General features: G+C 38.9%; 1 protein-coding gene across 1 annotated transcript; it reads right to left on the bottom strand.

Annotated features, from left to right (window-relative positions):
• Positions 1-12,931: 12,931 nt before the first annotated feature.
• On the bottom strand, positions 12,932-18,155 carry LIN7C (lin-7 homolog C, crumbs cell polarity complex component; the record flags this gene model as incomplete). Its single annotated transcript, XM_079707775.1, has 5 exons — positions 12,932-13,488; positions 14,303-14,512; positions 16,263-16,334; positions 16,588-16,706; positions 18,077-18,155. The coding sequence occupies 5 exons, from the start codon at positions 18,153-18,155 to the stop codon at positions 13,333-13,335; spliced, it is 636 nt and encodes a 211-aa protein (XP_079563901.1). The 3' UTR covers positions 12,932-13,332.
• Between the last annotated feature and the right edge of the window lie 7,785 nt (positions 18,156-25,940).

Below are 25,940 nucleotides of genomic sequence, written 5' to 3'. Positions count from 1 at the left end.
AAAATTCAGAAGGACATGCCTGAAAGGTAACCATCTTTCCTTGCATGTTGACATCCAGCATTATTAAACTTCTGGTCTCCATGGTGAGCTCATACTAAAGATTATATTGCAGAATAAGCCCCAAAGAATCTGTTGCAAGCTTAAACACGCCCCTCTTTCTAGAATGAATGGTGTCGAAGTTATCCTGGGCACTTAGGGTTTCTCATACCTCCCATCCAAAAGACACCCCAAATATTTGACCTGATGCAATCACATGACCGGTTTTTAAAGTCTGAAGCACTGTTGTACTTCTGGTATAGCACCTTCCCTCTTTTTTTTTTTTTTTTTTTTTGCGGTACGTGGGCCTCTCACTGTTGTGGCCTCTCCCATTGCGGAGCACAGGCTCCGGACGCGCAGGCTCAGCGGCCACAGCTCACGGGCCCAGCCGCTCCGCGGCACGTGGGATCCTCCTGGACCGGGGCACGAACCCACGTCCCCTGCATCGGCAGGCGGACTCTCAACCACTGCGCCACCAGGGAAGCCCCTATAGCTATTGACTTTTATGAAAGCATCCATGACAAACCCGCCACCTCAAGTTAGAAGCCATATACATATATTAAAAATACGTATGTATCTATACATATACATACATATATATGGGTATTTGTATGTACATATACATACATAAACATTTCAAAACATAATAGGTTCAGGAAATAAAGAATATCAAGTCTAATCCCTACCCATCAGACATCTGATATGTATCTACTCTAACAACTGAGTCCTCAAGATAAATGCTCTTGTTTCTGTGCTCTGATGCCTCCACATTTGCATCTGGGGCTTTGGGCTGGAGGAGCTCCCACACTGGGCCCAGAGGCTTGCAGTCTTAGTGTTTCACTCACTTGTCCTTTTCTTCTGAGTCTCAGTGTCTCTACAGTGGTCCTATTTTGCACAGGAGATAGCATCTATTTTTTAGGGGTAATTTAACATAACAATGATTATTTTGAAGCACACAAAAAATAACAATATGAAGTTGGTGAAAAATTAAAAATATCTTTTTAAGCTACACAAGTGGTCAGATTTGGGCTTCTGGGCCCTCCTTCCTCTGCCATCTGTGTAGAACTGAGGGACCTTTGGGATGTGAGGACTGGCAGTGAGGCTTCTGGTGTGACTGACTGAAGGCCATTCTTGAAGCCAGCCCTTTTCAAAACATGATCCAAAATTTCTTAGTTTCCTGACCTGGTCAAATATCCTGTGGTCAGATGTCCTTTTCAGTACTTCTGAAGACCCATATTGACCCCAAACTTCAAAACGTTAGGACAAATACCAGAAATATTTTCCTATACATAATATTCCTAATACATATTCCTAATCCTTTCTAAATCTGATTTTATTTTCCCAATCTTTCTATTTCAAATCTAACCCAAGAAGAGAATGAGACTCAAGGGAACAATTTCTGAATTACAGAACCACACATGGATCCCAAGGTCTGAGTGCATAAACTACTGGTGAGAAACAGAATGAGGCAAAAAATTAAATGAGCGTTAAAGCAACCAGGTGTTGTAATAGAAAAGTAAAGGGAGAAAAATCAGAATAGAAAACTGGGAAGATTACCACCTAGTCGTGCTGAGAATTTGTTAGGGCCAAAGTATTAACACAGAGTTCAGTCATAGAATTTGGTTTCTTTTCACTCCCTCAGAATTCCAAATAGAACTTTAAACATTTTGGAAAGAACTTAGCATGAGACAATTATTCCAAAGAACTACATGCAAAGTCTGTGCATCCCATAAAAGACGTGTACAGAAAACCAGCACTTGGGGTGGGGGTCTGCAGTGGGGTTGAGGGTAGTTCTGCTGCTGAAGTGTCCTGGAAAGCTCTCTTTGTCTACAAGAACATATGTGGAAAGAAATCTAGAAAAGCAGGTAATAAGAGATTTTAGACTCAAGGAGAAACTGTGGGAGGATGTGGAGAGAATACTTTACATTCTGTAGGTTGTCTTTCTTTTCCTGACCTGGACACCTAATGCTGTCTCAAAAAAAGACCTCTTGGGTAAACACCTCTTAGGTGATTTTCTTTCTTTTTGTCTAATGACAGCTGCCACGACTCTTCGAAATAAGAAGAGTGGCAATCAGAATGAAAATTTTAACAATCCCAAGGTTTTTGAAAATGTCTTTAAAATCATTTCAAACATAAAAAATTCTGAGGCAATGCTCTAAAAATTCAGGCAAACTACCAACCATCTGTAATTTTCAAGATTACCTTGGAGAAGGGCAAAGCAAGGAAAGGTCTGGAGACTGGATCAATGGCACTGGATGTTAAGATGATGCCAAAAATGCTTTCTTGGGGTCTGGTTGACAAAATCTGGTACTATTTATTAATTTTTTTTTTTTTTTTTGCCTCAGGTTAGTGTTAAAATATATGAATTCAGTTCATAGAACATTATGAGGAAAGTTTAAAAAAATTCAATATGAAAGAGAAAATGGAGGACCTTGAGATATTAGGGAAACACATTATAGTAACTTTGTCAGTTTCTCCTTTTATTCCAAAATAACACAAACTTGTCAAGCTTTTCAACATTTTTTTGGGGGGATTTTTTTTTCAAGGAATAGTTGCCATGCACCTAGGCCTCAGAACTTACTCTGTTGGGGACTGAACAGTTTAGATTTATGCAGGTCAGTCCACAGGTAAGTCACTTGGAGAAGTTTTTTTTTTTTTTTTTAATATTTATTTATTTATTTGGCTGTGCCAGGTCTTAGCTGTGGCCTGCGGGATCTTCTTTTTAGTTGTGGCACACAGGCTCTTAGTTGCGGCATGTGGGATCTAGTTCCCTGACCAGGGAGCAAACCCGGGCTTCCTGCATTGGGAGCAAGGAGTCTCAACTGCTGGACCACCAGAGAAGTCCCTGGAGAAGATTTTAAACATAGAAATTCCACCTCCATTGATTCTGATACAGTAGGTCTGAGATGGGGCCTGGGATTCTCCATATTTAAAAAGTTCCTGATTCTGATGTAATCAACAGGATTGTTGGTCAGTTAATATCCCTACAGTCAGAGATCTGAGAGGTGCATTTTGTTGTCAGCCTCTGAATATAAGGTATGATTTGGAGTCTCTCCTGTCAGGCAGCTTACAATTCAATTTAACTTACAGAATTAAGAAATTTAGGCTTAAAAAGGACCTTAAGGCTTGTTCAATCACCTGCCTAAGGCTTAAGAATGTTCAACAGCATCTCTGCTTCTTTTGGATACAGCTACCATCAGCACATTCACACTCCCATTGGTAGTGGCAGTTCTGGCTGTTAGAAAGTTCTGTCTTATGCTGTGCCAAACTTTCTTCGTGATACTTTTGAAATCCTCAGAAACAGAAGCAACTTTGGAGATCCTAGGTTAAATCTCATTTACCGGAGAGAAATCAGACCCACAGAGGATAACTAAATTACCAAAGGCAACATACTGAGTCACTGGCAGAACTGGAGCTAATATCTAGGTCAGTTGCTTTTTCCACTCTATACTTGGTTTAATATGTATTTTTAATTTTCATGGAAAAGAGAACATTTAAAAAAAAACAAACAAATTTAGTGTCATAGAAAGCCAGTTAATCCCAGTGCCTCAGTTTTTGATTTATTTAAAGGAACTTACCTTGTCCCCTCTGAAACGACTTTTCTCTTGATCAAACATCCTGTTTGAATTTGGGTGAAGATAACTGAAAGATGTAAAGACAAAAATAATTTCCAGTCAACTGAAGTTGTTCATACTTAGTAGAAGGGCCAAAACAATACTAAATCAGTCATCCTCCCCTCGCTCCCCAAACTCTATATACTGAATGGTAGATATTCTTGTAATTTGGTAATTTATATAGGTTTGTTTTGTTTTCTTTTAGAATGTGTTTGGAAAGTTTTCTTTCCACTTTTACAAAGGTTTGAACTTCATAAAATACATTGAAATATTAATTTGGGGCTTTAAAGAAAAGATTGGGTACATTTTAAAACTTAGGCCTGATCTTTAATTAGCAAGAACTACTAGAAAATTCTAAAGTAGAATCAACAGCACTTTGGTGCCACCTGGTGGTAAAATATAAAAAGGTAGGAGAAAAAGGTTATACACAGTTTAAGAAATCTGTGAGGTTCTAGTTAAAGAAGAAGGTGGGGCTAAAAGGGGGTGTGTGCGTGTTATTGACTCCTTCCTTAATCAGCTTTAAAAGAAAAATGTTCATATTATAAAATGACACATTTAGATTAAAAAATTCCAATTCTGCCAATATTTGTAAATTTTAAGAATTGTTTAAGTGGTGGTTTAAAATTTTTTGTTTCCAGCCACTCTGTTTACAAAATTATTTACATGTTTACATTTTTATCTGGCTACAAGGACACCACAATTTCTAGGTTTTAACTCCCATCTCAGTTGCTACTCCTAACTTCTTCCCCCCTTGGAAGCACTCACACCATGGGAGATTGGTAAATCTGGTAAGAAGGAAGAGGCATTTCTGTCTCACCTCTGCCCTTCTAGGGGTGGGGTCTAGGGAGTGAGCAAGCTCTGCCCCTGAGGAATGGGGATGATGAGAACTCAGGCATGGTCCAGATGAAGAGGGTCAATATGGCTAATTTGAGGAAGCACATTTTCTTCTTAAGCCTAAGGTATGTATGCCTGCCCCGTCTTTAGCAGAAAGTGAGCACCAGGGGGCAAGGGCTTTGTTTTTGTTCTCTACTGCACCCCTACCCTCTAAAACGTGACTGGCACAGAGTAGATAATCAATAAATACTCAGAGTATGAATGAATAAATAATAAAGGTGGTATTTTGGTCCCCATCTGCCAACTCATTTATTTCCTGCCATATTCAGAAACATAGTGGGGAAAAGAAACTATTTATTGGGCCCTGTCCAAACCCTAACTCCCCAGATAGTCACATAGATGACTTCTTCAATTCATACCATTCAGGTTCCTGTTCAAATGTCATCTCCTCAGAGAGGCCTTTCCTGTCCTCATTCTCTAAAATAGCATCGTGTTCGTTCATATCGTTCTCTCAACAAGTATGGATTGTCTGCCATGTGCCAGGCACTGTTTTCAGCTCTGGGTATATAGCAGGAAACAAAACAAAGGCCTGCCTGTCCTCAAGAAGTTTATGATCTTGGAGGGGGGTGAGTGGGCTGACAAAATAGACAAATACCTATCAGCAGAGGGTGAAGGAGATTTCAGCCTGAGGGAACAGCAAGTGTAAAGGCCTGTCATGTTGGAGAAAGGGGACGAGTGGGACTAGAGAGGGGAGAGTGTGAGGAAGGCTGCAGAGGCTGGCCATACAGGGCTGGGGGGTCACGGTGAGGTGCTTAGGTTAGTATTCCAGCTGGGGTGGGGAGCCAGTGGAAATAAATGGTAAGGACAATACAAAGGGATCATCAGCACAGAGTAAAACCTTAAAAGATAGTGCTAGTACTCAGTCACTGCAAGCATTATGGGATGTGCAGTTGGTGCTGTACGGAGGCTCCAAAGAAAATCACAAAGCTAGCTGCTCAGATACGGTAGGCCCGTGTCCCTGAGCCCATCTCAGACAGCCCAGAATGTGAAGGGACCGTGGCATCACTGGTTGTGAACCCTGACAAGTGACTTAATGTCCCTGAGTCTTATTTTCTCTTTGGCTCTCAGCCTTCTTACCCTGCTGGACTTCCTAACACTCATCACCACCTAAAAGTACATTGTTTTCTTGTTCCTCTGACTCTCCTGCTTTTGTGCGTGTGTGACACAGGACTCTAGCTCAAAAAAGAAAACATCTAAACCAAAAACACTGGGACTTCCCTGGTGGTCCAGTGGTTAAGACTCTGCACTTCCAATGCAGGGGGTCGGGGTTCGATCCCTGGTCAGGGAACTAGATCCCACATGCCACAACTTAAAAAAAGATGCTGCATGCCACAACTAAAGATCCCGCATGCCATAACTAAAGATCCCACATGCTGCAACTAAAACCCAGAGCAGCCAAACAAAAAAAACCCCACCAAAAACACTGAGAAAGCTAAGAAATGAGGAAAAAAGATACATGTGTATGTATAACTGAATCACTTAGCTGTACACCTGAAACTAACACAACATTGTACTTCAACTATACTTCAATTAAAAAAAGAAAAGAAAAAAATAACTATTGGGAATTCCCTGGCAGTCCTGTGGCTGGGACTCAGCGTTTTCACTGCCGTGGCCCTGGGTTCAATCCCTGGTTGGGGAACTAAGATCTTGCAAGCTGCGTGGCGCGGCCAGAAAAACCGAACCAAACCAAAACAAAAAACTATTATATATAGGATGGATAAACAACAAGATCTACTGTATAGCACAGAGAACTCTACATATCCTGTGATAAACCATAATAGAAAAGAATATGAAGGACAATGTGTAGAACTGAATCACTTTGCTGTACAGCAGAAATGAACATTGTACAATAAATCTATACTTCAATAAGTTTTAAAAAAAATGAATGAGAGAAGGGGACTTCCCTGGTGGTGCAGTGGTTAAGACTCCATGCTTCCACTGCAGGGGGCACAGGTTCAACCCCTGGTTGGGGAACTAAGATTCCGCATGCCACATGGCACGGCCAGAAAAAAAAAAAGAGGAAAACACTAGTTAAAAGTGCAGTGTGGCACTGGTGGAAAAGTGTAGGTTTTAAAAACAAATTTGAGATTTAATCTTGGCTGTGTTAATCACTAACAGTGTGATTCTGGAAAAACTATTTGGTTTCTCTGATTCTGTGAAAGTTATGTGCCCCTATCTTGGTGTACACCATCACTGTTATTGTTTTTATATGGTTCCAATGTAAGTTCTTGATGTACCTGTGGAATTATGAAAAGTAAGCCAATTCAACAGGGTATATGTAACAAGTCACCATACCGTGCTAGGCGATGGCGGAACAAATGTGAACAGTTGGGATCCTTCTTGCTGTGATTAGAACTTAAAAATTCTAATGGGAAGGCACAATTAAGCACGTAATATAAACAAGGAAACAAGGTGTTGCCATATTAGTAAAGGAACCTACCTTTAGATGGAACAGATGGAGGCTTAACAGAGGTGGTGACTCCAGCTTACACCTGAATGAGCAGCCACCCAGGGGAAGAACCAAAGGGCAAGGCTTCCAGTGAGGGGGATTTGGAGTGGAGTAGAGCCAACGGGGCACTAGGATGACATGAGGCTTGAGAGGAAGCAGGGAATGGATTATGCAGAACCTTTTAAATCATGGCAAGGGATCTGCATTTTATCCTAAGCACAAGGGGAAGTTTTAAGGAGGGAACAGCACAATCAGTTGTGGCTGAATTAATGCTTTGCATCAGGCACACACAAGGAGCCAGCACAAACCTTTACAGGGTGAAATACCCCTGGCCAGAGACGAACGCTCATCATGTTCCCATCAGACCAAGGGCTGCTGCAGAAACGCCTCTCCTCAGTGCTGAATATTCTGCCACTACCAACTCCTGGAAAGTCCTTGAGTTGAGAACGATACAGCTAATTTAGTAACTGGCGGCCTAAAAAGAAAAAGCTAAGTTCTGAAGGGCTGATGAGCCCAGGAAGCCACTGGAGGCGCAGCTCAATTACAGATGCATGGGTGTTATAAGCATTTCAACAACAGCAAACAAAGAACCCCTCCCCTCATCCCCAGAGGCCAGGACTCCATTGTTTCTTAACCAAAACCATTTCTACTGAGACCCTTTTATTGCACAAAGGAGGAGCCACATTTAATTTTGCTTCAGCACCCATTTTCAATAGTGATGCCAGGATTCTTACGCATTTGTTTTCTAGGGCTGCCATAATGAAGTACCACAAACTGGGTGGCTTGAAGAAATTTATCGTTCCAGTTTTAGAGGCTCAAAGTCCCAGATCAAGGTGTCCATGGGCTTGGTTCCTTCTGAGGGCTGAGGGAGAGAATCTGTTCATGCCTCTCCTTGTTTCTGGTGGTTTGCTGTTAATCTTTGATATTTCTTGGCTTGTAGAACTATCACCCCAATCTCTGCCTTCAACTTCCCATGGTGTTCTCCCTGTGTGTGTGCGTGTGTCCAAATTTACCTTTTTTTTTTTAAGGACAGCAGCCATACTAGAGTAGGCCCACCCTAATCATCTTACTTTAACTTAATCATCTCTAAAGACCCTATCTCCAAATAAAGTCACATTCTGAGGGGTTAAGACTCCAACATATCTTTTGGGGGTGGGGGAGACAGACACACAATTCAACCCACAATACCTTAAAACACAAAGTCAAAAGTTAGCACCTAAACTCTGGGTTCAAGGTATGTCAAATAAGAGATACCAGAAATAAAAATTTTCCCTTGGCTATTTCATGCTTTCAGATTGCACTTCTTTGCCAAATAAAAAAAACAAAATTAAACGTTTGGGTTTTTGTTACTCTGATGAAATGCAATAACTGCCATGTAAAGGGACCTTATCTGCAGCCAATGGCTAAATTTTTTAATCCAATTGTTTAGAACAACTCTGGAGAGACTAACAAATTAGAATTCTCCCAAGCTTTCTCTCCTAAAGAAAACTTTTTACAAGAACCAAATCTTGACTGTGTCCAAAATATGCTTCTGTAGCTGATGAGAATTAGGAGAGCTCTTACACATAACTTGCTGTTGGTGTGCAGTGCTTGTCCTTTTTTTAAAAAAAGAAGTTTAAATCAAAATAAAGTTGACAAATGGTCTCTGTATGAATTTACTTTTGCTCTGTATATAAAGTAAGTCCTAAAGATTTCATGCAGGTTTTCTGCCACCAAATAAATAAATATACAAAAAACTGCCACTAAAGAAATACATGTACAAAATTTTTCATCATATTAAAATCAGAATTAATGATAATGAATATAACAAAACTAGAATTTAAAGATTTAGAGAATGGGTATTCTGGTTTACTGAAATTTTAAAGAAACTGAGGGCTAACAATAAATGTATTTCGTTGTACCCCTGGTTGCTTGTATAATTTTATGCCTTTAAAAAATTCACTATGGTGAATTATGCCTTGTATTGTCTGAAGCCCATTCCAGCAATCCATTGTCTCTAGGACATATCCCCCCCACAAATTGCTTTTCTGATTAAACAAGTCCCTTATTGGGACTTATTTTCTTATGATTTTCATTCTGAATGTGACCTCAACCCTACATCCCTCAAACTCCCCTATTTTTAGAATTCCAGGAGTTTCTTTGATCAGTGAAATCTGAAAATTCCTATGAATCTTATTTTCAAGCATAATTTAAAGGTTGGTTATCTGTTTTCTAGGCATCAAAAATAAGAACTTGCTAATTTTATTTGGCCACAATGTCTTTCTTTAGCTAATAAGGTCCTGAAACTATTATACTTGAAAATAACAGCAAACACAAACAAACAGCACTTACTATGCAGGCACCTTTCTAAGGGATTTACAGATCATGGTATGACACATATAGGCATCCTTACTACACATGACAGATGAAGGAACTAAGGCAAAGAGAGGTAACTTGTGTAAGATTACACAGTCATAGTGAATCTAGGATTCAAATCAGGACAGTCAGGCTCCAGATTCTGCGCTCTCAATCACATGCCAGACAGCCTCTCTTAAAATGATACAAGAGAATCTTTTCTGTAGTTACATTTTACGAAAGGCAAAGCAAAATATGGGAATTTGAAGTTTCATTCCAGTAACCACCAGAGTATGCTTTTACCTCATTTAAAAGTTATTTTATACATTTCTTTCAGAAGCACATTGATTGTGTAGTTGCATCAAAATTTTTCAAATCCAAAGAACAAGAATATAACTAATACAAATTTATTTTAAATAAGCCTTTGAATCAGAATTAAATTGATAAATGAAGCCATCCACTGAAAAAGTGTTAAATCCATTTTGGCTATTATATTCCTTTACTTCAAACTTAAAGTAGAAGTATACTGTTTACTAATGTTTTTAAAAACTATGTCCAGATACAAATTCGTTCGGAAGTTCTTGAAAGTTAATGTGGAAGCAATTTGGGTTTTTCCACTATTTCATCATTATAGAACTACAACAACCTTTGAAGAAACACTGTTAGTAACATCTTGGACAATAAAAACTATAAACCAGATTGTTAGCAGAGGAACAACAAAAATATAAGTTAGAAAATTCATAAACATACATTTATTCAGGAAATACAATTACTAGAGTCCTTAATATTTCAATGATCATTCCACATAATAAAATACTCACAACATATATTCTTTTAAGTCTACATCAAGTCATGCTGACATTCTTTTCAGATAATCCATAGCCATTTCTTCTATTAAATGCTATAATATCCATTTGTATTGTAAACAAAGTATTGAGCCAAACTATTTAAGTACTTGAGCAAAGTAACTTTCAAAAATTTAGAAGAGGAAGAAAATGTTTTGTTTTGTTTTTTAAAAAACACATCTGAATTATCAAACCCCAAAGAACTAGGCCACTATAACCTAGTGTTATACTAGTGGATAAAGTGGCCATATGAAGACAGCACATAATTATCAATGAAAATATTTCTCATCTGTAACTTTTAAACATGCTTCTCAAATAATAAACATTTATTTTTGAAAGTTTTAAAGGCAAAGGGGGCAGAAAGATGACACATTAACAAGTTTACATTGAAACTACTGATAGATTTTATTTAAAAAAAGAAAGAAAAAGGGAGGCTGTAATTACTTCCCAAATAAGGAATGCCAAGTACCTTTATTTCCTAAAGAAATTACTAAGAAATATAACTAATCATCACATTTGCAGCTACTTAGTAGTAGCTGTAAACTGAATTATTCTGATACCTCCGAAAGTGTACTTAGAGCATTTTATAAAGGGGAAAACAAGTGGTTCTCAACCCTCGGTGTCCTTTAGAACCAGCTGGAAAGCTCTGAAAAACTAAGCATCTGGCCCCACCTCACAGATTCTGATTGAGTTGGTATCAGATGGGACTCAAGTGTCATTATTTTTTAAAGGCCTGCAGGGTATTCTAATATGCAGCTAAGGCTGAGAATCACTGAGTCAACTCATTTTGAAATACCAAGAAAATAAATGGAAATTGGGAAGGGAAGATAATTTATATTTATAATTTACAAATCAAACACCTACTATATACTTACTATGTACCTAGTTATGTTCATGAATCATACATTTATAAGATGAAAATTGCCTTCATTTCCTCACTATACTAGACCACTATCGTACATCTTTGCCACTGAATGACTGCATTTTTCTATGGTCAGGATTTAAAATTCTGGATACGCTATGAAAACTGCATTAAAGAAAATAAACTACTGCTACTCATGCTCAACGGGAGCAAGCAAAACTACTGTATTTGGCTCTTTCAAGCTATCCATATTTTAAGAATTACAAATAAGTGCCAACCCACACAAAGAACAGATTGTGGATTACTCTAGAAGAAACAAAAAATAGCTTACTCAACTTACTAAGTTTCAACACCAAGAAAGGTTTAACTTGGCTGAAAGTTCTGAAACAGCTGAGATACTGAACCAGGAAGCTATAATTTATAATGAAATGTTGACACACCCTTAAAAGCTACTGCAGCTGTAGTAATACTAAGATTTCTTCAGGGTTTAGTTACCATGTAATGCAAGAATACAAGCATAACAATAATATTACTGTCTTTATATGCACTGATACCGCTCTTTAATATATAAAGCTCTACAACAAATACCTCTAATAATTTTACAATTAAATTAAGTCCGTAACTCTTCTACACTACTTTGGTCTCAACATTTTTAAAACATCAATTAATTTGGAAATATACAATTTAATAACACGATCCTATCAATAACAAGCACATTTTGTAGTGGACTAAAGACACATTCAACCATGCAATCCAGTGTTCAATACCTAAAAGATAAATAACAATGCTGACTTTTACTCTGAAAATCATTGGAAACCGGAATAACCTTTTAAGACTCACAGTGCTCATAAACATGCAGAAAAAGATACATATTTCTATTCTTCCTGAAGGAATGTCACAAAATGCCCACTCTTTACACAGGGTTGATAATTATTCTAAATTCCTTATGTATTTCAATCCATGATTTTCTTTCTAGCACCTGTCACTTAAAATTTTTAAAAGCCTGACAAATGTTCCTGTAAGTTGTGTCTGAAAATGAACCTTACCTCTTTAATTTCTGCCTTTAAAAAGACCTCAGTCACAGTCATCCACTAATAGCTGCCTTTCAGTAAAACAGTGACATCCAGTGGACAAATCAAAGTATCTCAGAATTCCCATCATTATAGCTGAATCATAAAGATCACATCTCTAAATCCAACTAGTGAATGAGTTCTTACTCATTTTGACAAAGCGTCTGCAGATTCTTATGAATGTATCACCTCATGATTTCTATATATCTTAAATATACCCTTCTATCTTTTTCCTATTTAATATCAAGTCTTTAAATTGAGCTACTTAAGAGTGTGTAACTCTTGAGCCTAGTGAGGTTAAAGGTATTACTTTTTCTTCTTTGCTATTTCCCACCACAAATTAACTGGCTCATCTCTAGAAATGGAACAATGAAAATATAAGAAATATATTTAAATAAAAATGAATAGCATTAAAAAAATTTGCAAAAGATGAAACCTAAACCTCTTTTTGCATTTATAATTTATGATATATTGTTGACTATAAATAGAAAGATGTTATCAGTATTGCTAACAATCAAATTACATTCTCTTGCCTCACTACTCAAATATTATGAAAGAATACATATTTTAGCAATGATTGTATCAGTGTTTAAAAACTTTTATAAATCAGTATAAATGAATATTCATTATATATTATGTTTAAATAAGAGTAAGAAACTTCCACTGTGCTGAGTTATAATTTACCATTGATAATATATATTATGTGTGTGTTCCAAATACAAAACACAGCAGTGATGTTAATATTGATAGTGTAATAAACTGCTGTAGCTGAGACTGTTATGTTTAATTTCTTGGAAAACCATAAAGAAATGTTACAGGTGAAAAAAAAAAGCAAAGAAAAGAATGGAGAACTGTTATTTTTAAATAAGCAGCCAAATAAACAAAACTTTTTTTCCCTAAAAAAAGGTTAAGAATGTAAAAGTACATTTTAATATTAAAAAAGCATTTTTAAAAATCTATAACAACTTTATGACAAAATCTGCATTTGTTGAAAAAGGCCTGTAAAAACAGCAGGACAGAATTGCCCTCATCACCTTTTTACGTTTTCTTGTCAGAAAAAAGTGTATGTATCTCTGGAACCATAAATGATGTTAAAATAGGCATTTATAAAATGGCAAGGAGGATTTCACGGGAAGTTTTTTTTTTTTTTTATAATCATTGGCATTGCGGCCATCAGTAGGTCACAAGTAAAACTTCTCTAGCTAAAAGCAAAACGGAATGTAAAGTTTTAGGTCTGTTGCCTGCGTTTTGCTGATCTCATTTTTTCAAAGCGTGACTCCATTTCTTCCAAGACCTTGGGTGTGTACCGTACTACTAATTTAACCTTTCCTTGAGCTGCTTTCAGCAGTTCTACAGCTTTTTCATGATGTTCTCCTTCAACGCTCTAGGAAAAGAAAAACCACACAGACACAAACACAATTAATATCTAGGTTTTGTAAGTAACTCAAAATGAAAAATGTTTAAAATATACACAAGTAAAAAAATTTGTAATGTTATATTTCAAACTATAAACCTATGAAATAATCCTGCTTTATCATTTTAATCAGTGTAAAATCCTCTGCTAAATCATATTCTGTTTGTAGTTTAGGAACTGGTCTTTTAGGTTCCAAATAATTAGCATATCAATCTACATGCCCTATTATTTCACTAGGTCAGAAGTAAATCAGGCAATTGCCATTCTATAAGACTAAATTGAGGGTAGACTTTCAATTTAACATACTGCCTTAACTACTAAGGAGCTTAGTTACTTCATAAAAATCACACTGAGCATTGCTAATTTACATTGGAAAGAAGCAAAACACACACAAAGTGCTTCAAAAAGTATCACTTGGGGCTTCCCCGGTGGCACAGTGGTTGAGAGTCGGCCTGCCGATGCAGGGGACACGGGTTCGTGTCCCGATCTGGGAAGACCCCACATGCCGCGGAGCGGCCGGGCCTGTGAGCCATGGCCACTGAGCCTGTGCGTCCGGAGCCTGTGCCCCGCAACGGGAGAGGCCACAACAGTGAGAGGCCCACGCACCGCAAAAAAAAAAAAAAAGTATCACTCTACTAAATAGTAGTGCCTAAGATTCCCCCAAGGGATTTCTAAACTACAAAGCTTCTTTGGTTTTTCCCTACATCTTCTGTTTCTATAACTCAAGTACACCCCCAAGTGGTCACAACACATTGCTACAAGTAGAAATAAAATGCATCCCTACCACTCCGTTAACAGAAAGGAGTTGATCTCCTCGCTTGAGACCCCCGTGTCTATCAGCAATTCCACCTGGAATTATTCGGGATATATAGATTGGAGAGTTTTGTTCTTTGCCTCCCATAATATTGAATCCAAGGCCTTCTTCTGTTTTGGGGAGCTCAACAACTCGAGGATGAGAATGTCCTTCACTGGCAGCAAATGCAGCAACAGTAGCCTGAAAGAAAATTTTACGTATTTAAAAAAATAGGACATTTGTTCACTTCATTTTTTTTTTTTTGCGGTACGCGGACCTCTCACCGCTGTGGCCTCTCCGGTTGTGGAGCACAGGCTCCGGACGCACAGGCTCAGCGGCCATAGCTCACGGGCCCAGCCGCTCCGCAGCATGTGGGATCTTCCCAGACCGGGGCACGAACCCGTGTCCCCTGCATCGGCAGGCGGACTCTCAACCACTGCGCCACCAGGGAAGCCCCTGTTCACTTCATTCTTTTGTCCCTTTTTAAAAAACACTTTTAAAGTAAATATTTTTGATGTTTGAATGCCCACAAATGCACTGACAGTGAAGGTAAGCTAAGCAGGTGGTGTTTTAAGGAGGATGAGTGAAAAGCCTACCCTGGGATTATGCAGGAAGTGTTAAGGTCGTTCAGGCCACTCCTAGGCCTTCCAGTGCCCAGAACTTCTGTGCAGTGCTTGGCAAGCAGGCTTGCTAGGAAGATGAACAATGTGCACACTAAAGAGGAGAACCCCTTCCCTCGCATGCCAGCAGCCCTGAGCTCTGGGGCTGGGAAGCCTGGCCCCTCCAGGGGTTTCTGGGCAGGGCGCAGACCACCTATGCAACCTGTACAGAGGCAGCTGTCCTTGTAATGCAGTCATTCTGGCGGCTGTACTATTTGCACTGTATACTAACTCATCAAGAAATAACTCAATATTGAAAAAAAGGGGTACACAGAGTCAATGTGAATTGTGAAACAGAGGCACATCTTCAAAACTTTCAAATTTAGACTAATCTAGACTAATTCTAACAGAGTTGAGATTCTGGGTTTCATTTTGCTTTTAAAGATAATTAAGTAATCTGGTACTATTTTTTTGTGTGTTGGATCAGGGTACGTGAGCAAACATGGGAAGGAAGAGAGAAAGAAAATCAAGATTTGTTGAGTACCACCATATTCTAAGCTCTGAAAGAGGCCTCATTTTACAGATAATGGAACTGAGGCTCAGAAATTCAGGAAGCTGTGAAAGTCAGCAATTAAACCCAAGTTTTAATCGTTTTTTCCTACTCTGTCAAATAATACCCACATGTTTAAGTGTTTGTACTCAACAGAGAATCCAATACTGCCTTTTGTGAACCAGTAACTATCAATGAAAAATTACCTGTTAATGACTAGTTCTAGTATAAGTCACCTACTGCCGATATTAACTTATTCTAACCACATATGATGGACGCTGAGGTCAATGCTTGAATTATTTGAGGAAAATACTGGCAGAGAAAGCACATAAAACCTACCACCTGCAGCTCTGAAGAGGTAACCTCCTATTTGCAGAGTTAAGGTTAAGGAGAAAGTGAACGGCACCTGGCGGGGAGTACCCCAGATCTACCATTTACTATTTGTGTGGTTTGAGGTAAGTAACCTAATCTGATGCCTCCCCACCAATAAAGTGAGGCTAATAATTCATACCTCAGAATTTTGATGAATATTTACATAATGATATATACATTACATACAGCAACTATGTATACATGTATTATTTGTGTGCAAGTATATTTTTAATGCATCATCTAAACTGCATAAAATATCTTTTGTAAAACCAATTTAAAAAGTCCTATTTCTCAGGAATCGAGAAGTTTAGTGTTCCTTGAAAGATACTGTTAGTTTTCAAAATAAGCCTATCATGAATCTAACAACTGCACACTTTAAACCTTTAATTTATGAAGAATTCTCTCCCGTTTAATAAATGAAAAAATGTACCTTTGCAGTCGCATTAGCTCTCACTTCGGGACTGCTACTGATGTCCACAGTCTCGTAGACATGTTCATACACCTGAAAAACCCAAAGTTATTATTGCGATTTTAAATCTCAGAATATACCATGTTTGAGCTCTTTGTGAAGTTACTGAATGCGTTAAAATTTTAGACAAAGTTTTGCATCTTTGTAAAATGTTTTTCTATTAGAAATTCCGAAAACAAGAGAGGCAGGTTCTAAAGTTCACTTTTTAAAGAAACTCTGAACCCAATTTCAGAATATTACCCTAATTAACTCAAATTTTTAGTAAATTTTAAACCCATTTACTCACCTCTCTTACAGCATTGCAGAATTCACTTTGAAGGACTCTTTGTAAAGCCTGCAGTTTCTGTGGTGGTACCTCTCCACTCCTTTGCAGTTTTTCCAACAATTCAATTGCTCTACAAATATCTATAGTTAAAAAAACACACACTGATAGATAATTTTCTCAGAATATTCTCTAATATTTATTTATTTATTTATTTTTTGGCCATGCCACGCGGCATGCAGGCTCTCAGTTCCCCAACCAGGAACCGAACCCGTGCCCCCTGCAGTGGAAGCATGGAGTCTTAACCACTGGACTGCCAGGGAAGTCCCAGAATACTCTCTAAATGCTTGTGTAACAGCGCAGCATTTAGGATTCATTCCTTAACGACTAACAAGAAATATGTATAACACAGAGAAAAAAAGCATGCATATGAACTTGTGTGTGGTGTGTTTGCGTGTGTGTTCATGTATGGAGGATAGGAATGTAAAGTCTGAGAAGAATGTTAAATTTTACTGTGGATTAGGAAGAAATACTGATGTTGCACAATCATAAAATCTGGAAAACAGTATCTTTGAGAGACATAGGAAAATCAAATATAAAGTAATAAACGTCATAGGAAAGGACTGGAGCTCAAATGTCATAGACACATGAACACTGTACTGCTATAGAAAAGCTGACAGTATTATCAGAAGCTATTTAGTCAATAAAAATTTACCCACCATCATTAGTAACCAAAGCACTGAACAGTATAAAACACTGTGTGCTAGTGAAATCACTGTTTATTTCCCAAAAGGAAACGTAATATATATGTAGATAGGAAAACTCTTCAATAATAGGTGCAGTTACTCGCAGGAACACATTTAAAACAATGATAGAAGTGAGTAAAATTAACTGGTCTGTTTTCAACTTAGGATCATTAACACAGTGTATTTGGGATACACAGTGTATGGGATTCTACACATCTATACAAATACATTAAGCATGTTAGGCAATTCTCATTGGGAAGTGTGAGGGTAAGTATTTTAGGAATTAAGAAATTTTACAAGATTCAGTCATGTTCCAACACTGACTATCTCTCCTTGGATTTTTGTTTTTAACTTAGTTTGTACCACAGGGGGCTAGAGTACCTATTATTCTAAATTCCTTACCTCCTTTTGTCTTAACTGGAAGAAGTTCTGAATTTTATACTATACTAAAGGACTGGAACTTTTTTCTTTATAGAATTAGTATGGCCTTCTTTGTGTTTGCATCTGGAAACCTAGGAATAAATTGTAGTGAAGAAAGAAGTAGATTCTTCAATTTCAGGTAATAAAAGCTTAAACTGATGTTAATCCAATGCAATGGAAAAAGACTTTCCCCATTCTGATCTCCCACCACCAGAATCTCACTCCTGGTGAATGAGGAGTGCTGGTTCATCAAATATTCTGACTTACAAAATTACAATATGTAAGCTCTATAAAAATTTCCAATTAACAAAAAACTGAAAAAGTAAAATACTCCTTACTGAACCTACATGGTACCCAATATGTGCTCAAATGGGTTCCACTGAATCTTGTTTTGACGACTTTGAAGGCATCCAGGATCTTGATCATGTGCACTATTTTTATACTCTAGGATTGCTGGAAGAGTTTCTTAATAAAGTCTGTTAAACAGAATGCTAAGTATTAAGAATCAGAGTTGATGTAATCTGACTTTCTTATTCTGCTAAATGGCATCCACTAGCAGTTCATCCTACTAAGGTTCTGAGCATTCTACTGTGGAGCTAAAATGAACTCTTAAATAGGAGAAAACAAAGCCATGACTACCAAAACTAAATGCCAGAGGTGAAGTTTCATATTTTGTACTGCACTTAAAAATACAAAAGACCGCCAACATGTTAGAATCCTACAACTGGCTTTCAAAGAAAAACACCTACTCCTGTTAACACCAAACAAATTTGTTCCCATCTACAAAGCACAGTGTCATTGTGTTCAGGGAGAAGATGTCACAGTCTTAGGCCTAACTTAGCAAGTCTTCCCAGAGTAGCTACTCCTCTGTCAAAAATGATACTTTAATTAATGGTCTGGTGGGCTGGAGAAAAACAACATCACTTGTAAAGAGACTTACAAATAGTGAACACCATAAGGAATAAACAATGTTAAGTGTGCACTGGTTTGTGTGAAGGCATGAGGAAAGACTCCACATACAATTCTAAAAATGTATTCCTTTCTTAGAGCAGAAGTTAATATTCAGAGTGTAAATGCATATGCTAATATTTGCAAGATATTTTCAATCTCCATCCTATACTTTGTTTACAACTAGTACTCCAAATGTTTAGTTTGTACTTTTTGACTCTTACCAATGACTTCTAATATTGGTGTGTCAAAAGTATGCTTAAAATTATTTGAAATAAAGCATTTGGGGAAGAGTGGAATGCTGAAAATCTGCAACAGGACCCTTTAAGGCTCATACCCTTGTACCTCCACTGGCTTTTCCGTTTCTAATTACTCAGCAGAACGGGTTTTATTTTCCTTGACAGCCTGCTCTAAAAAGCAAGCCACCAGCCAGTTAGCAATCGTAGGATTTGTAAAGAAGGAATAAGGCTGCACTTTCAAGTATTTTACAATCTATCACGATTCTGCCTAGTTATGTAACCTTCTTCCCAAGACCACCTCAGTAGGATTGTTTTTAAAGCACCTTCTCCGTACCCGGGAGCGGCACCACAGCCAGGAAATACCCCCAATACGAATACAAGTGAGGTTGTGGTGGAAGTAATGATGCGTTTTGTGCACAAATAACGGGGGTTCTGTGGGAACGCGCTGTGTGTCCGGGCTGTGTGGGTGAAGGCGGGGACACTGGGTTGTGCACGCACCAACACCGAGCAGTGTATGTAGCCTGTCCAAACTGGGCGTGTGTTGTTTGCTCAGCTTGACACATCTCTGAACGCTGCGTCTGCCGTGCCCATCCAGGAAGCGCGTGTGCAGAGTGTGTCCGCGAATGCAGACAGGTGGTGGTGAACTGTGCTGTGCTCCCGAACGGTCCGTGTGAACACAGGACGGGTCTGAGGATCAGTCAGGAAAAGCAAGCGGCCTCCCCGGGGCCGGGCGCAGCAACATCGGCGGCCACCGGCGCCAGCGCGAGGGACAACCTGTTTCCGGGTCTCGGAGCTTGGCTGCCCCACGCCCCCCGGGGATAAGGCACTCCCCCACCCCCTCCGCCCACGTCGGTCCCTGCCGCGGCCCCACTCACCCCTCTCCAGTCGCACAGGTTCTCCCAGCGCCGCCATCTTCTCCCTTTGCTTGCAGACCCACAGGAAATGACGACACAGGGGCTGAGGTGGAGGGGCGTGGCCTAGCGGGAGCCGGGAGCCCGGAACAGGGGCCAGCCAGTATCGCGAGAACGGGAGCGGTGGATCGGAGTGCCGTGGCCGTCTCTAGAGTAGAGGGTATCTGTGTGCCGGGCTTCCGAGTTCGGCCTTGTGCTGCACCTGCAGCGGTCGTAAAGTTCTCAAATCACCCGGCCAGCTACGATTGAAAAGAGTCCCTTTCCCGACTCTTGCCCCCTGCCTGGGGATTCAAGCCTTATCCCACTCTCTTGGGAACTCTTGGCTCCACGTGGTAGAGTCTGGATTCTTACTCCACCTTGACCATTCGTGGCTCTGTGAGCCTGGACTGCTCACTTATCCTCTTTCGGCCTCAGTTTCCCCCTCTGTCCGACAAAGAGTCCTGTCTCCGAGTTCTTTACATTCTTAAACAATGAGATTCGATGACAGGTGTGTAAATGAAATATAAAGTCTCCATTTGTGGCTGCATTGCTTTAATTAATTTAACAATCCAAGGCACGAATCTTCCCTAGAAATCTGTTTGAGAATAAGGATGGAAAGTGCAAAAAGCATGAAACATACCTGGGTGAGCGAGAGAACAAGGCACTTTGGTGCACCCCAAAGCAACAATTTAAAAAAGCTGATCCAAAATCTTACATAAATGAAATATTGGGAAGCAAATAATATTCTTAATACATTATAGATTCTTAGGGCCACTTTTGAAATTTTCATGAACCAAGAAAAGTTTTAGACCTTAGTTTAAGTGAAATATTAATTTGCCCAGTATTCAGTTTCCACTAACATTTATTTGAGCGCTAGTCTATGCTGACAAACAACTTTTCAACACTTCATGACAGGATTGTTTTAACAACCTCCTGGTTGCCCCCGATCCACCCTTTCCATTCAACTATAATGTTTTCTTCTAATCCATCCAAATGCCACCATTATACTCTCTTTTCCCCCTTGAACCCTGATCCCATCATCAAAGGTTTCTGTACAAAAACTTTCAGTGGCTTCTCCTCTTGTTTCCTGTTTCTAAAGCCTTGCATACTCTGAGCCTAACTCATTTATCTAACCTCATTTCGCATTATCCCTCCAATTCAATAACCACTCCAATAGAGGCAGAATATTCAAAACCTTGTTTCTTCTTGCTTCCAAGTCTTCATTTATGTCGTTATTATGTGGAATGCCCTTCCGCATTTCCTCTGGTTCTCCAAGCTGTATACATCCTCAAACTGAAACCATCTTCCAGGGCTGCAGAAGACATACCATTTCTACTAAGCTTCCCTTTATCCATCCTCTTCCCCTTCTTTGGTCCCTAATGGCCCTTATATCCTGCAAAAGCATTCATGTACTTATCTCTTATTCATTGTTGTCATTTGTTGCCACAGATTTTCAAGAAATGTTTATTAAACACTAATGTCTTCCAGGCACCTTGCTAGGCACTGAGAATAATACCATGTGGAGAAAGACAAAAACGCAGACGTTGCAGCTGTTTCTTCAAGTATTTTCTTTTCCTCCATCCTCCAGCTCCTCTCCTTTGATAACTCCACTTGCACGTATATTCCTCTGCCTGACATCGTCTACAGCTCACTGATGCTCTGTTCGTTTTGGTTTTTCAAGCTTTTCTCTGTTTCCTTTTTTCAACATCTAATATTCTCTTAATCCCATCTAGTTCATTTTTCATCTCAGATATTGTCGTTTTTCTCTCTAGCAGTTTGATTGAGGGGTGTGTGGCGGTGTTTCTACATTTTCTGTGTTCTCACTTAACATGCTCAATCTTTCCTCTAGCTTCCTGGACATATAGAATAAGATTATAATGACAATTTTAATGTCTTTGTCTACTAAGTCTATCATCTGTGCTATTTCTGGCACTGCTTCTATTGATTGATTTTTCTCTTCATCGTGGCTCATAGTTTCCTGCTTCTTGCATGATTGGTAACTAACTAAATAAGGCTAAGCATTGTGAAATTTACTTTTTTGGGTGCTGGATATTTTTGTATTCCTATAAATATTTTTTGAGATTTGTTTTGAAATGCAGACAGAACACTTGAAAATAATTTTGTTTTTTGAGGCTTGATTTTAAGCTCTGTTAAGTGGAACCAGTTCAGTCTTTTGTGAAGGGCTAATTGTGTCCCACCACTGAGGAAATACCCTTCTAAGTTCTTTACCTCATGCCCCATGAATTATGTGGTTCTACTCTGATTGGCAGGAATAGGAACTATTCTTAGGAACTGGGATTGTGGATTGTTTGCTTTGTTCCTTTTGAATGATTCTTTCCGTATCCTTGGTAATTTTTTAATACACATAATAATCATGAAGTTTCACAATTCCAGGGATAATTAGAAGATCCTCAAAGTTTGCAGAGGGAATAAAAAGAATGAAAAATCATATTCTAAGGATTGGGACTCAGAACATCACAAATCATTAATTATTTGAAGCATAGGTAAGGAAGAAAAAGTATTAGGAGCTACTTCTGAGCAGGGAAAATATGATTCAATTAATTAAGAACCCATTTATATTCAACGTACAAAGCAAATGAAAGAATCAGTTAATTTGTAAGGAGAGATCTCCTAAAATACTCCTTCCTAATTCATGTATCTTTGAGAATTAGAGTTAGGAGAGATCTAGAGAGTTCCAACTCCTTCACTTTACGGGAAGAGAAGACTGATCGCTGTCCCACATCTCAAAGGAGGCAATTGTGAGCACAAATGAGGCAGACCTGCTTTTGCTTTTATGCCTCTGCCAGGTTATTAAATCACTCAGCTTCTTAACCAAGAATTGCTCTTCCTGTGGAAGAACTCCTCTTCACCTGTTGCTTCCTCGCATTACTTCCTGCTTCGGAGATGGAGAGGAACACTCAAATTAGAATAGGAAGCCTGAGTCTAGACAAATCCCAGTGAAAGCTAAATTACGCAATGTCATCTTTGTATAAGAAATGAAAGTCCTAAGTAGGATGCAGGTATGAAAACTTTCTTAACTCAAGACATTGCAAATAGAATGTACTAAGACAGCATCAATTAAGAGAAAACTGGAGTGGGTGGGGAAAATTGGGGGTAGAAGGCTGTCTAGGGAAACTAGGAAAGTGGAAAGTAATATGAGGAAGTCAGACACTCCAGGTGGAATGTTTTACTATTTCATCGCCTGTTGAACCATATACAAATAGGCACTAGAATATAGAATAGATATTTAAAAGAGTTATAACTTATTACAGAGTAGAACATTACTCTTATGCAAAAGGACCTATTCAGGCTTCTATTAGTACAAATTTTTTTCTTTTTTTTTTTTTTTTTTTTTTTGCGGTACTTGGGCCTCTCACTACTGTGGCCTCTCCCGTTGCGGAGCACAGGCTCCGGACGCGCAGGCTCAGCGGCCATGGCTCACGGGCCCAGCCGCTCCGCGGCATGTGGGATCTTCCCGGACCTGGGCACGAATCCGTGTCCCCTGCATCGGCAGGCAGACTCTCAACCACTGCGCCACCAGGGAAGCCATGCTTACTGCCTCCAGCCACTCCACCAATTACTGATACAGTGTCCTGTGGACGTACCTCTTCTGAAAGTGCAAACGTGAGGACTTTTTGAATCAATTCAGGTGAAAGAGTAGCCCCAAGGACTCTTTCAATCCGGTTTTTCTCTTCCTGCATATCTGCTTGTTTGTGAAGCTTCAGCATAATGTCTAAGGTAGTGCCATCACCATGCTTCAAAACAGTCAGATAGACCGGACTCCTCAAATCAGCGGAGAGAATCTGTTTCCCTTCCACATGGTCCTTAAACCGACGACGGGTTTCTTTCTTTTTCCAACCGAGTTTCTATAATATACTCCTCAGAAAAGTAAAAAATTTTTTTTCAGTACGCGGGCCTCTCACTGTTGTGGCCTCTCCCGTTGCGGAGCACAGGCTCCGGACGTGGAGGTCCAGCGGCCATGGCTCACGAGCCCAGCCGCTCCGCGGCATGTGGGATCTTCCCGGACCTGGGCACGAACCCGTGTCCCCTGCATTGGCAGGCGGACTCTCAACCACTGCGCCACCAGGGAAGTCCAAAGTAAAATTTTTGATAAATGGCTTTCTTTATTTGAAGTGAATAATCTTGTCAAATGTGAAGTAGCCTGCATTTTTAATAAATTAAACAATATGTGAAAACACTTGGTCTAATCAACTAAACACCACAATATAGGGAAATCTCTACAAGAACACCTTTTGAGGGGAATTTTTCTTGGTCACAGATCTCAGCTCAGAACACAAAACCCCATCTCAGAATACCAGAAATCTAAGGTAAACCCTATTTGTTAAAATGAGTTGCAGGTTATGTTAAAGTGTAAGGGTTTACTTTTTTAATGTCAATTGTTTCATCATCACTCTACACTACATGTAAAAGCACAGATTGATGTATTTTTCTGGCATCTTCCTGACGCACCCTTCCCCTAAATAAATCTGTTTGCCAGGATCTTGTCGCTTAAATTAGCCATCTCAAACTCTTGGTCCTGCCAACACAGGCAATTGTGCCAATGTTCTCAGCATTTACTGGCACACGAGCTGTTGCCTTTTCTTTGGCTTTCTATGTGTACCTAAGGCCATCATCCCTCCTTCACAAGACAGCAGTCTGGCTTATGTGTCACTGAGACAGACTTCAGAATTGTTTGGACTCACTCTGGTTCTCTCCAGGGTGTTCATCCTGCATGATGTATTTTCAGCTATACAATATATTGTTCAGAATTTGTCGTGCACATACTTGCAGATTGGCAGAGCCACCTGCCAAAGATGAGAACCTTTTAAGTTGTTGTCAAACGTCATAAAATGTGTTCCGTGATTAATTCTGTGGGCACAGATTGGTTTTTGCACAGAGTCCAAAATTTGGGATATGTCACAGTGACTAAATGGCACTGGCATGCTGAATGAATTTGGAATTTGTTTTGTCAAGTGTGGGAGCAAGCACACAGATGGGCTTTGATCCAGTGGTGCTGCTTGGAATTCTCATTATAGCAATGATGTCACTTGTCACGTGGAGTGAGTGATAATGCTGCCAAATCATGGGCAAATCAAGGCAAATAACAAAGTACAGAGGCCAGGGGAGAGGGTTTATGGTAGCACAGGAAGCTTTCACTATTAGCTGACCTCTGCTTAAATGACATAAACATTGTGTCAGGGCTGCCAAAAACACACTTAGTTGAAATACAAGCAGAGAAGTAAAATTCCAACTGAAAGGGCTTTTTAAAAAGGGCCCATATAACCTGTCTTCACTTCCCAGAAAAGACCAAGTAAAACAAACATGCCCTTGCTTTTTAGATAAGGCTGTGAAAAAAATCTTTGAGCTGCAAGCAAATTCAACCAAACCAAACCCAAGGCACTTTGCTTTATAAGAAAAGCTTTGTGGATTCAAAAGGTCAGCAACCATGCTGGGAAATGGAAAACAAACAAACAAAAATCTATGGTGGCAAAGAAATACAGCATATTCTCATGAAGTATGCACATCAGAATTATCTTCAGGGCTTAAAAAAAAATACATTTATTGTGCAGCTAAAGCAGTACATAGAGGGAAATTTATAGCTATAAAAGCCTATGTTAAAAAAGAGGAAAGACTTGAAATCAATAACCTAAACTTTTATCTTAAGAAACTCAAGAAACAAGAGCAAACTAAAGCCAAAATAAGTAGAAGGAAAGAAAAAGTAAAGATTAGACAAGAAGTAGAATATATATAGTAGTATATATAAGTAGTGTGTATATATATATATATATATATATACATAAGTAGGATATATATATTTCTAATACATATATACATGAAAAAATCAATGAAATCAAAATATGGTTCCTTGCAAAGATCAACAAAGTTGACAGACCTTTAGTTAGACTGATCAGGAAAAAATGGCAGAAGATTCAAATTACTAAAATCAGGAATAAAAGAGGGGACATTACTACCAACCTTACAGATATAAAAAGGAGTATAAGGGAATACTATGAAAAACTATACAAATACATATAAACTCACTATATATTATATATCACTAATATATATATCCATGCCATCTAATTTATCTAAGTTGTTGATACATATAACAGTGTGTATGAGTATGTACATGT

The sequence above is a fragment of the Hyperoodon ampullatus genome (genome assembly GCF_949752795.1).
Source record: "Hyperoodon ampullatus genome assembly, chromosome: 7".
Taxonomy (NCBI): domain Eukaryota; kingdom Metazoa; phylum Chordata; class Mammalia; order Artiodactyla; family Ziphiidae; genus Hyperoodon; species Hyperoodon ampullatus.
The sequence above is the reverse complement of the archived record's forward strand: the minus strand, read 5'-3'. Positions and strand labels throughout refer to the sequence as shown.